Source organism: Balaenoptera borealis (genome assembly GCF_965194805.1).
Source record: "Balaenoptera borealis genome assembly, chromosome: 6".
NCBI lineage: Eukaryota > Metazoa > Chordata > Mammalia > Artiodactyla > Balaenopteridae > Balaenoptera > Balaenoptera borealis.
Genome location: NC_138863.1, coordinates 63,014,451 through 63,027,239, shown reverse-complemented (window position 1 = coordinate 63,027,239; position 12,789 = coordinate 63,014,451). Strand labels below are relative to the sequence as shown.

At 32.4% G+C, this 12,789-nt stretch overlaps 1 protein-coding gene across 5 annotated transcripts in view; it reads left to right on the top strand.

The window, feature by feature from the left end:
- The window catches only part of PPIG (peptidylprolyl isomerase G), a 40,838-nt gene that overhangs the window by 4,162 nt on the left and 23,887 nt on the right, over nt 1–12,789 (top strand). For 2 of the 5 annotated variants that reach the window (XM_082396102.1, XM_082396103.1), the window contains exons 2-9: nt 4,861–4,908; nt 5,234–5,311; nt 5,406–5,480; nt 6,119–6,226; nt 7,079–7,123; nt 8,014–8,101; nt 12,458–12,487; nt 12,579–12,718. In XM_082396102.1, the coding sequence (XP_082252228.1) occupies nt 5,251–5,311; nt 5,406–5,480; nt 6,119–6,226; nt 7,079–7,123; nt 8,014–8,101; nt 12,458–12,487; nt 12,579–12,718 (547 nt within the window). In that variant the 5' untranslated portion in view covers nt 4,861–4,908; nt 5,234–5,250. Of the gene's footprint in view, nt 1–3,270; nt 3,295–3,911; nt 4,029–4,860; nt 4,909–5,233; nt 5,312–5,405; nt 5,481–6,118; nt 6,227–7,078; nt 7,124–8,013; nt 8,102–12,395; nt 12,488–12,578; nt 12,719–12,789 lie in introns of those variants that run through there. The other 3 variants (XM_082396105.1, XM_082396104.1, XM_082396106.1) reach the window with 3 other exon arrangements.

Genomic DNA, 12,789 nt, shown 5'->3' with positions numbered 1-12,789 from the left:
TCTTAATAGTTAAAAGTATTTACTGTCTCCTTTTTCAAGACCAAATGCTATGCTGACTCCCTCATACTGTGTGAAACTTCCAAGTAATTCTTTGAATGTATAAAGTCACTGCATTATTTGTTGCCTAATTACAAATACCGTGTTCTTTACTATATATTTTAATAATTAGTTGCCTGTGTCCTTCTCCCGCCTCCCCCCACCCCTATCCTTCATGTTACTTTAAGGGTGAATATGGAAATTATTTTATGTATGAAACTACAAGATTAAACTTTTTACTTATGAATTTGTTACATCTCTCTGATATTTTTATGAAATATATTTGTTGCAGAAGTTTATACATCCTAGCATTTAATATTTTGAAATTTTGTTACATTATATATTGTTGACATACAAAAATGACTGTGATAGTGTTGATAAACATTTAAAACAACATATTGTAATTCTATCTGGTTAGAAGAAAGTGGAAGAATATACATAAAAGTGTTAAAAGTCAGGATTTTATGCATTTTTGTGTACTCTAACTTTTTTCAGTGAGCTTATTAACTTTACTGATATCTTTAAAAGTATTTTCATTATAAATAAAGTAAATGAAATTAAGTATGAAATACTCAGATGTCTGAGAGAGGCAGGTGAGGTGAATGCAAGAGGTCAAGTAGATGATAAATGGTAACAGCTAACATGCAATAGTGGAAACTAGGTCGAACTGGAACATATATATACCTCATCTAAAGGGGCACACTATGCTGATTGCTGTACAGGAGTGGGGCATGTTGCTACATACGGTGATTTTTTTTTTTTAAAGAAAAATTTATATCTGCATTTTATAGAATAGCTGCAACTCATTTAGATTAAACAACTTTGCAGTGAACAGTTCACCTGCAGACTACTGCTCTGAAAGCTGTCTTTATGTACTATCCTTAGGAAATTCATGACTTATTTTATTGAAAATTGCATAGACTTGAAAATTGCATAGGCTTGACTTTTTTCCCTGAATTGTATTTTTGGTATCTCTCAGTATTGTTTTCTCTTTACTCTTTCTTGAAAAAAAAAAAGAAACAAAGAAAAATTGACCAGATGTTTTTCTTGTGTTTGATTTTAGATATTGTAATACCAGGAAATAATGAAGAGGAAATACTGTGTCCTGTTTTTGATTAGATAAAATTTGATTTCAGTAATGTTAGAGACATAGCATTGAGCCATCTTTTGTGTCACCATTGTTCTTCATTAGCCATTAATATTAGAACATTTACATACTCAAGATATTTATACAGTGCTTTTAATAATAATATGTTGTCTTTCATCTTTCTTAAACTTAAGGCATATTTGATTTGTTATTTCAAGCAACCATTTAAATCTATTTCTATGAAAAGTACAGTATCCCCACATGGTATAACCTAAATATATATTATAACCACACGCAGACGTGTACATTATAATCTTAGAAAATTATATGTACATTTTCTATTCTATTATGAATTTTTTATTTATAACAGCAGTTATGTTTGTTAAAGAAAGTAGAAAGAAGTACAGTGAGGCCAAAACACTCTCCAGTCTTAAAACCAAACACCATAGTGATTATTTCCTTTCAATCTTCTTTTATTTTTTTGGCTGCGTTGGGTCTTCCTTGCTGTGCACGGGCTTTTCTCTAGTTGCAACGAGTGGGGGCTACCCTTTGATGTGCTGCGCAGGCTTCTCATTGCGGTGGCTTCTCTTGTTGTGGAGCACAGGCTCTGGGTGCGCGGGCTTCAGTAGTTGTGGCTCTTGGCCTCTAGAGCGCAGGCTCAGTAGTTGCGGCTCGCGGGCTCTAGAGCGCAGGCTCAGTAGTTGCGGCTCGCGGGCTCTAGAGCGCAGGCTCAGTAGTTGTGGCACACAGGCTTAGTTGCTCTGTGGCATGTGGGATCTTCCTGGACCAGAGCTCAAACCCGTGTCCCCTGCATTGGCAGGCGGATTCTGAACCACTGTGCCGCCAGGGAAGTCCTCCTTTCAGTCTTTTTTTTTCTTTTTGTAAATCTTTGAATTTCAGGGTTAGGAGTAGTTTATGTGATTATAATAATATTGCATATATTGTTTTATATCTTGATTATTTTTAACAAATTATGAGCATTTTCCAAATTATTAATCTTTGTAAGCATTGCTTCAATAACTATGATATTTTGTTCAACTAGAGACCATAATGTAACCATTTGTCATAATATTGAATAGATTACTTCTGATAGTATATTACTGAAAGGAGGACTAAGATGGCCAACTTTATACATGAAGGCTTTCTAAATTTAAGATAGTTCCTTACAGTAGATTCCTAGCAATTAGATTTTTTAAGGTATAAACCAGTTTAAGGTATAAAAACTTAAGAGTTTCACGTATGTTTCCAGAGGAGTTGCGTACTGTATTGGGAATTATTCTTTTAAAATATCTTTGCTATTTTAATAGGCAGAAAGTTATCTCATTTTATTAGTATTTCTTTAAAAATATTTTTCCTGCTTATAAAATTAGTACCTGTTTGTTGAAGAAAATTTGGAAAACAGAAATACATAAAAATTACCCTTAAATTCATGGCCCAGGTATTATCAATGTTAATATTTTGGTGTAAATCTTTTTTTTTTTTTTTAAGGTGTAATTGACATATAACTTTATATTTGTTTCAGATGTACAACATGATCACTTATTAAATGTATACATTGCAAAATGATCACCACAGTAAGTCTAGTTAACATTCATCACCTCACATACTTACAAAATTTTTTTTCTTGTGATGAGAAGATTGTCTATTTAGCAACTTTCAAATATGCAGCATGATATTATTAGCCATGCTGTACATTACATTCTCAGTACTTTATATGTTCAGGTTTTGGGGTTTTTTTAAGATTCCGTGTGTAAGTGAGATTGTACAGTTTTTGTCTTTCTCTGTCTGACTTATTTCACTTAACATAATGCCCCCAAGGCCCATCCATGTTGTCACAAGTGGGACGATTTTTTTCTTTTTTGTGACTGAATAATATTCCCTCTGTGTATGTGTGTGTAACACATTTGGAGTCTGTTTTCAAGAACATAGTAAATAGGAAATCAACTATAACTGTAAACAATTCAATATGTTTTGGGCAGTGCTATCTATACTATACTCATTTTGTAAGAATAAAAATCTCTACCTGGGATATTGTGACTAAACAAATTACAAGTTTTTTTTTTGGAGGAAAATAAGTAAATCACTAAACTTCCTCTTCTCTTTTTCTACCCTCAAAAGTAGAGAATTTAAGAAGGCCTGTAAAAGTTATTTAGAAGATAAAAGATAATCAGGTACTAAGTAGTAATTTAATATTTTTCTTTAAGATAGGATAGTTTCCTCAGATTTATGGATTCAATGTATTCTCAACTTCAAATGTGCATGAATTGAAATTCTATACAAATAAAAACTTAATGCAACAAACTTGGCAAGATTTTAAAATTACTAAGTTTTGTTTTATTGTTTTCAGGAAGTCTATGTCTGTAGTCTCCTGGAGGATTGAAAGGCATCTTTTTTGCTTTATTTCATGTGAAACAAATTTTTAGTATATATATTGTATCTTTTAGAAATAAAAAATGGAGGAAGTTGTGAGAAAATGGTATTTCCCCCCCTTTCCATGCAATAAAGAATAAATACATAGAATTTGTATTTTTCAAATTGTTGGTAATTTAGGCAAAGTCTTCCATGCTTTTATTTATTTATTTATTTTTTCTCTCTCTTTTTTTTTTTTAGATTTATTTATTTATTTTTGGCTGTGTTGGGTCTTTGTTTCTGTATGAGGGCTTTCTCTAGTTGCGGCAAGTGGGGGCCACTCTTCATCGCTGTGCGCGGGCCTCTCACTATCGCGGCCTCTCTTGTTGCGGAGCACAGGCTCCAGACACGCAGGCTCAGTAGCTGTGGCTCACGGGCCCAGTTGCTCCGCGGCATGTGGGATCCTCCCAGACCAGGGCCCGAACCCATGTCCCCTGCACCGGCAGGCAGACTCTCAACCACTGCGCCACCAGGGAAGCCCTTCCATGCTTTTATTGTTGAGTATTCTGACTTGTGGTTTGTGGTGTGTGTAAAATTGATAGGAATGGTGGTAGTTATATGAACCTATATGTGTGATAAAATTGTGTAGAACTAAAGAAATACACACACAAATGAGTACAGGTAGAACTGGGGAAATGTGAAGTGTATAAGCATTGTTATGCTTTTATGCTACAGTTGTGCTATTATACCGTAGTTTTGTAAAATGTTACCATTGCGGAAACATGTATCTCTATGTATTATTTCCTATAACTGAATCTAAAATTGTCTCAATAAAAATTTCACTGGATTTAAAATATCATTCACTGCTTACTGAGCTGTGAGATACTATAATTTTCAGAAACGCATAAACATTTCAGTTAGTCTCTGTTCTAAACAGATGAAACTGTCATTTTTATAGTGCACCATTTTGGATGCTATTTACACTCAGTGCCTTTGTTTCGTCTGCTTTTCACCTTACCCTGTCATTCTCCACCAAGTATTACAATTCAAACATTCTAAGTCCTTAAAATAAACGCCTATCAGAAGAATGTCTTAACTAATAGCTATCTGCTATGTAGATAAAACTTACATAGAGTATCTCACTTACAGATATTTTTTGTGTCTACACTAGCGTATCAGTAAAAGCTATTGTTTATGATCAAAAAATAGCTTTATATGTAAAATGCAATGTATTTTTACTCAGAATGTAAATCTACCATATATTACTATTGTTAAAGTATCCCACTTTCTTTCTTCTTTGGGGAATTATTTTTGAAATTTTGGGGGAATTTGGATGTTTTTCTTTTAAAAACTCCACCATTTTAATCAAAATTTATTATGTTTTCTAGGCACAAAAAGATTGGATCAGCTTGTCCTTGATTTTTCTCTATTTTAAGGTAATCTGCCTGCTTAGTTCACTAATCATAGAGACTTAATACAATTTTCTGTTTGAGGTGGCAATCTATATTTGGTTGTTAAAACAGAAATTGTGTTATATAATGGCTAGATCTATAATGTTTTTTCTGATTGCCTCACAAGATGCAACCTAATCTCTCAAAGAAAAGAATAATTCATGTGATTTATGTCATGGAAATAAATATTAAAATAAATTCAGACTACATTTTTCATTTATGCTCCACAGAGTTTTGTTTTGTTCTCAGAAATGTATGAAAAATCTTTGCTGTTTTCGTCTGTTTGCCTGAAACTGTATTTTACTCATAGATTGAAGTATTGAAGCCATGGGAATAAAGGTTCAGCGTCCTCGATGTTTTTTTGACATTGCCATTAATAATCAACCTGGTAAGGAAATTAATGTCCCTATTTAACATTTATATATAAGTACTTAATATTTTAAGTTAGCAAAGAAATTTAAACCAACTATCTTCTTTTTCAGCTGGAAGAGTTGTCTTTGAATTATTTTCTGATGTGTGCCCCAAAACATGCGAGAACTTTCGTTGTCTTTGTACAGGTTTGTTGACATTTTCACTTGCCCTAATAGTAGTCCCATTTGACTTCAGTTTGCTTTGATTGTTTATGTAACATGTTTTAGATTTTTTCATGCATGTTATTTCCTTCTCAGCATGCTTACTATGCAACATTTACTAGACATGAAAGTAATTCTTATACATATTAATTGTAATGGGATTGTATCTGAGATTGATTTCTACACTCAGTAGAAAAGCATGGGTGCTTTTTAAATGAATTTTTAAAAAAATTCCTGAGGGAAGTTAAAATTCTGTAGTTTAAAGAAGTCTGTATAGGTCAAGAGAGGTGTATTTTACTGGGCAAAAGCTTTCATCATTAATTTTATTTTAACTTTTAAATTTTTTTTAATTTATTTTATTTAAATTTTTCTTCTAGTTTTATTGATGTAATTGACATATACTGCTGTATAAGTTTAAGGTGTACAGCATAATGATTTGATTTACTTGCATCATAAAGTGATTATCACAAAAAGTTTAGTGAACATCCATAATCTCATATAGATACAAAATTAAAGAAGTAGGGAAAAATTTTTTTCTTGTGATTTCATCATTAATTTTGCTTTAATACTACTTCCTTAATTTCTTTTCTACTTAACAGCCTACTAATTTTTCTTCTCTGTAGGTGAAAAGGGGACAGGGAAATCAACTCAGAAGCCATTACATTATAAAAGTTGTCTCTTTCACAGAGTTGTCAAAGATTTTATGGTTCAAGGTGGTGACTTCAGTGAAGGTAAGACTTTGATTCCCACAAAGAAAATCATATATTTATATTCTTTGTTAAATACATGGATCTCAAAGTTAGACAAGTCTCTAGAAGTACTAGTCCAGTTTTCTTCTCAGCCCACTTAATCTTTGGTCAAACAATTAGAAGTACTGGGAATTCCCTGGTGGTCCAGTGGTTGGGACACGGAGCTTTCACTGCCGATGGCCTGGGTTCAGTCCCTGGTTGGGGAACTGAGATCCTGCAAGCTGCCTGGCGTGGCCAAAAAAAAAAAAAAAAAAAAAAATAGAAGTACTCATAGAAATAGATAAAAAGGAGGAAGCACACAGGAAAAAATTTCATCTTTGATACATGACTTAATTTCAGAAATTAGCTTCTGGGTAAAAACCAAAACACTATTTATCTCTTAGTAGCCTATCAGTGTTCATGTTGATTTTGTCACAGCCAGTAATTCTTCACTACAGTATGGTTTTTACCTCTATTCTCTTATCGTAAAAACATTGAAACTGTGTTTTTAAAGACACTTTGAGAAGCTACTAGTAATTTCTGTTAAAAGACCTACATAATCATTAGAATCTGAACATTCTTTCTTCTACAGATCTTAATAAGCTTTGTTACACTCATACTGTTGTATCATAGAGGAGAGAAAGTAATTTGGGATCTTGTCAGTATTGACTTTAAGTTAAAGTCTTATAATTTGCTGTGAACGTTTAAAGTCTTATAATTTGCTGTGAACGTTTGTGTATTGTTGATTCAAAATCATTCAAGTAGCTACTTTGTAAGAAGCATTGTGTTTAGGTAGCACCTTTGAGAAGATTACTGACTTATCAGTTCTAAGAGTCCATGTTTTTTCATTCTTAGGAAATGGACGAGGAGGGGAATCCATTTATGGAGGATTTTTTGAAGGTAAAAATGTTTATGTTTAAATTGTTTTTAATGTCTTCTAGTATTTTATTCATTTGATTTTTCTCTATTGAATCAATAAGATTATTGATATACTAATATCCAACTACCTTCAACTAAACGAAGTTAATTTTCTTGTGAAAAATTTTATGTGATAGACTTCTTATAAAGGTAGGATTTTTTTGTGATTGGTACATTCGCACATTATATTACTTGAAGGGTTTCAGTGATCTGTAATAAACTTTTAGAATTGTAGTGCTAGAATAGGAACTTCCATAGCTTGATCTTAATCTTTATTAAAAGAGATTCAGCTATATTTCTTAGTGACAATATCAACATTTTTGTGCATCCATTTTTCTATGAAGATTTTTTTTTAATCTTTGATATTCTGAATTTGGCTGTAATGTTTTTCCCAAATTTAAGTTTTCTGTCTGGAATTCTTTATTAATGTGAAGATCATTTGAAAGACTATAAACATGTGATTGTGGAATTAATTTCATATTTCCCATCTTTCTCTTTTGGGAGTCAGTGAAATTTTGTTTCACGTTCCACCTGCTTTTTTCCAATTCTAATCCAAGATTCGAAGGCAATCTGCTCTTTCTACCATGGCAGAGATTAAGTTTAATGAGTGCCTCTCTGTGCTAAGAATAGTATTGAAAGGGGGTTGATAAAGTATTTGGATTTTATAGCAAGGGATTGAAAATTAGAAATATTTTAATCTGAAAAGATGGGGGAGGAAATTGGTTAATATTGGATTTCTCTTCTTTTAACCTTTTATCTAAATTTTGTCTGACACTAAAGAGCACATGATATGAACACAAGATATGAAGAGGAATGAAAATGAATTTTGGGGGGGAGTTATACCTATAACTGAAAACTTTGCTTCTCTATAGATGAGAGTTTTGCTGTTAAACACAACAAAGAATTTCTCTTGTCAATGGCCAACAGAGGGAAGGATACAAATGGCTCACAGTTCTTCATGTAAGAATTTATGATCTGATGATTTAAAATACCACTTTTTTGATGTGTCGTTACTCTGTGTGCCTGCTACTGATCACTAGTAAATACGAGAGGGACGTATGAGGGAGAGGATTTTTGAAGGAGGAAGAACAAAGAATTGTTGAAAGGGGAGTTGAACTGTACTGCTAAAGTTTTCAAAAGATGAAGACTTTTGTCAAGAGGACTCAGGAGCCAGCTTAAAGGGGTGGCATTCCCCCTGGCCAAATTAGGACAAGTTGAGCATTGATTATTTTGAAAATAAATAATGATGGTATCATATTATCAAATAAAATGGAAATCCAGGAGTCCATTCAGATATAAATAATAAATGAATAAATAACAAGGGAGAAAGAAAAACTGTTCCTTAGTAGAATGCAACTAATAAATGTAAAAGGAATTATAGTGTTAGAAATGTCCTGTTTTGCAGTCAGGACATTAGAGTTAGAAATGACTGTTTTGCAGTCAGGACATTAGAGTTAGAAATGACTGTTTTGCAGTCATCTCAGTAACATTGATTCAGGAAAGAATTACCTATGGATGATAAATTTATACGGTAAGTTTAACAAGGAACAGAATGTTTGCATTGAGTATCTCTTCATAAATTACTTAATTATAAAGAGTAAAATACAGTTGTTCCTCATTATTCAAAGATTCTGTATTTGTGAATTTGCCTACTCACTAAATTTATTTGTAACCCAAAGTCAATAGTGCTAATGTTTTCCAATTCTGACTACAAAAAAATTGTTACCAGGGCTCTTGTCAGCAATTCATACTTTTTATCATATCCCATGGGTAAAGATTTGCTCTCCTCTTCAATAACTGTAAACTCTTTTGGTCTCAGAAGAACTTAATCTGTCAGCACCATGTGGATTATTCTTGTGTTTTCTATTCCACATTTGTAACTCCCTTCTTCAACAGTGAGAAATCTCCCTCCGAGTGTGTTCAAAATTTCTACTCACTTGTTGAATCCTATATTTAAAAATTGCCATCCTCTACCACTGTGAAGAGTAACCTACTAACTAGAGTTCACTATTTATTTATAGCAATTTTTGTTTTTACAGTGAGGGTATGTAGTTAAATTATCATGTTTAAAAATGACTTGGGTTAGTACTTTTTAGTGTAAATTTTGTGTGGTTTTGTGACTCAAAATATGTTAAATTCATTTCCGATTATATTTCATTTGTTCTCCCTCTCAGGTTGATTTATTTCTTGCCTTTTTTTTTTAAGCTTTTAAAACATTAACATGATTCCAAGAGTCAAAGCAAAGAATACTTCTGAAGTATCACTCCCACCTAACTCTTCACTCCATTCCCCCATTTTTTTACCTTTTTTTTTTCCACCACCTATCCATATTAGTAACCAACCTCATTAGTTTCTGGTTTATTTTTCTTTATATCTTTTTACAAACATAAGCACAGATATTTTTTTTTTCTTATTTTCCCTTTTTTCTTACACAATAGATAGCATACTGTATATGTTTTTTTCTTTTCACCTAATGATAGAACCTAGAAATCACTCCATATCAGTTCATAGAGGTCTTTCTCACTTTTTTTTCCCACAGATGCACAGTAGTCTGTTGTATGTATACACTGCAGTTTATTCAGCCAATTGCCTATATACAGGTGTTTCTGATTTTTTAAATGAAAACAACTTATATCACATTTGTTGTGGGAAAATTAGAACACACAGATTAAAAGAAGAAAAACAATCCCATCCCCAGAGCATCTTTACATGCAATAAAAATACAGGTAGATAGTTGCATATAGTCTGTAATCAACTTTTGGATGTAATATAAATTTCTTTGTACATCACTAAATATGAATTAACATGTTAATCCATTGTTTGAATGTACGGTGGTTTTATTTATTTAATCTTAGTTTTGAACATTTGGTTTGCTTCTTGTTTTCAGACTGCTACAGTGAACATTGTTGTACCTATTGTTTGACGCATTTTTTAATTCTTTTATGTTAGTTGCTAGAAGTTTACTTAGTGAAATGTTTACACATTTTTAAGGCTATCCATATATATTGCTACATTGACTTCCAAAAGGAAGTGTGTAGTTTACTCTAGAGCAACAGTATATAAGTGCCAGTTTCACCAGATCCTCAGCAACACTGAGCGTTATCATTTATTTTCACTTTTTAAAATAAAATCCCTCCTGTGCTAACCAAAACCCGTATGTTAAATTCATATAACCCTTCATGTATATTCTCAGACTCTTCCAATTTTTGGTTTCTCCTGACCTCTTTCCACTTTTAGATAACTATTCTTTACTACTTCTGTGTTCTGTTGTTTTTTAAAGGAAACAACTTCAGTTTTTAATCTTTTTAAAAATGTTTTATTTTATTGTTTTATATTAATTGTATAATATAAAATTTGCCTTTTTAACCATTTGTTAACTGCATAACTCACTGGTATTAATTATATTCACAGTGCTCTGCAACTACCACCACTATTTCCAAAACTATTTCATCATTCCAGAGAGTAGCCATTTTCCCTTCCCCTCAGCCCCTGGTAACCTTTATTCTACTTTCTGTCTCTATGAATTTGCCTATTCTATATATGTAAGTGGAATCATACAATATTTGTCCTTTTGTGTCTAACTTTTTTCACTTAGCGTGTTTTCAAGGTTCATCCATGTTTTATAGCATGTATCAGAACTTCATTCCTTTTTATGATTGAATATCATTCCATTATATATACATACCACATTTTGTTTATCCATATTCATTTTTTAGTGGGCATTTGGGTTGTTTTCACTTTTTGGCTATTGTGAATAATGCTGCAGTGAACATTGGCATATATTTTTGTTTCCCTGTTTTCGATTCTTTTGGATAGATACCTAGGAATAGAATTTCTGGATCATATGGTAGTTCTATGGTTAGCTCTTTGAGGAACCACCAAACTGTTTTCCACAATGGCTACATCATTTCACATTCCCACCAGCATTATACAAAGAGTCCTAGTTTTTCCATTCTCATCAACACTTTTTCACCAATCTGAGAGTGACCATGAAAGCAATGCAAGTATTGGTTTAGGGGTTACAAATAAATTCTAGTGAGCAAGCCAGTGGACAAATACGTAATCTGTAAAGCGAGGATTGACTGTATCTTGATGCAAATTATATACACTAAATGTAACACAAATACATATATAGTGTACACCTAGGTTTTTACATTTCTAGGTGGTTTTAGCAAGTTCAGGTGATCATAGCTGTTACAGTGAGAAAACAATAACCGGTTATTAGTTTTTAAAATAAGGTGAACTTTTAAAAATACATGTATGTGTTAGAATTTTTTTTGGTGTGTGTGTTTTAATCAAAAGTTAGCTTAAATTGTGTTCCTTCTTCCAAATTTCTAATGCCTTTTTTGATAAGATTTTTAAAATAACAAATCTTGTACAATGCCCATATTCAGTCTGTTGTACAGTGTGTCTTCATAGCTACTCAGATAGCAGCTTTCTTAGCTACAAAGCTTTCAGGTTGATGTGGAGAAAAGGATTTTTAAAAATTAACTTTTTGCTAATTTTAGGTTTTGTCCAAATTGTAATGCAGATATCTTTCTTCAGTGTGAAGTTTACTTTATGTTAGGGATAACAAACTCAAATACCCATAGGTCTTAGGCAAGTAATATAAGGGAGTAAAGGCTGCTGGGACAAGAAACTTAATGGTTAATCTCTGTATTAGAGAAGGCAGGGATACTCAGCCTGACCAATTATTGCCACATGCCAGGTGCCATGTCTTTCCATGTTTTCAAAAAGGTCTGGAATCTGGATTTTTATATAGAAGTATCCACATTTTTAAGTCTTGGCAGCTAATTTAAAAATTTATAAACACTACATGGACCATTTCTGTTCAGGTCCAACAGAACATGTATGAGGACATCAGAATATGACCTGGGCTTTAACTGTTGAAAATGTTAAGATTGAAAAACACTGCTGTTAAACCCATAAACTGGTGAAATGGTTTGATAAATTATGGTATGCCCAGATAGTAGAACACTGTACAACTGTGGATATTCAATAAGAACCCAGTTACATGCAAGAAACATGGATGGATAGAAATAACACCAAAATGTCAACTTTGATTTCATGTAAGTTTTCAACAGTGTATAGGTATTTCAAAACAAGTTTTTGAAAATGCATTGTCGAAAGCATCTTGCATTCGATTCTATTTAAGATTCAGGTAAATAAGATTCTATTATGTTAAGATAGCATATATATGATTTCTTTGTTTGCTACTTTGTTTCCAATGCAGTTATTTTCTTTTCCTTTTTAGAGATGCTAACTTTGTTTTTCTCTGACTTTGTTTTTATTCTTCTATCTGATGACTTCCAAAAGAACAACAAAACCAACTCCTCATTTAGATGGGTAAAGATTATTTTAATTTATTTTACAACCTACTTTAAATTAATATTAAAATAAGAAGCTTTTATTTAGTCATCTTTACTTGACTCTTTAGGCATCATGTTGTTTTTGGGCAAGTGATTTCTGGTCAAGAAGTTGTGAGAGAGATAGAAAACCAGAAAACAGATGCAGCTAGCAAACCATTTGCTGAGGTGCGGATACTCAGTTGTGGAGAGCTAATTCCCAAATCTAAAGGTAAAAACAAGTATATATTTCTCTTTTTTAAAATCTGTTTGTTTGTTTATTTATTTATTTGGCTGTGTTGC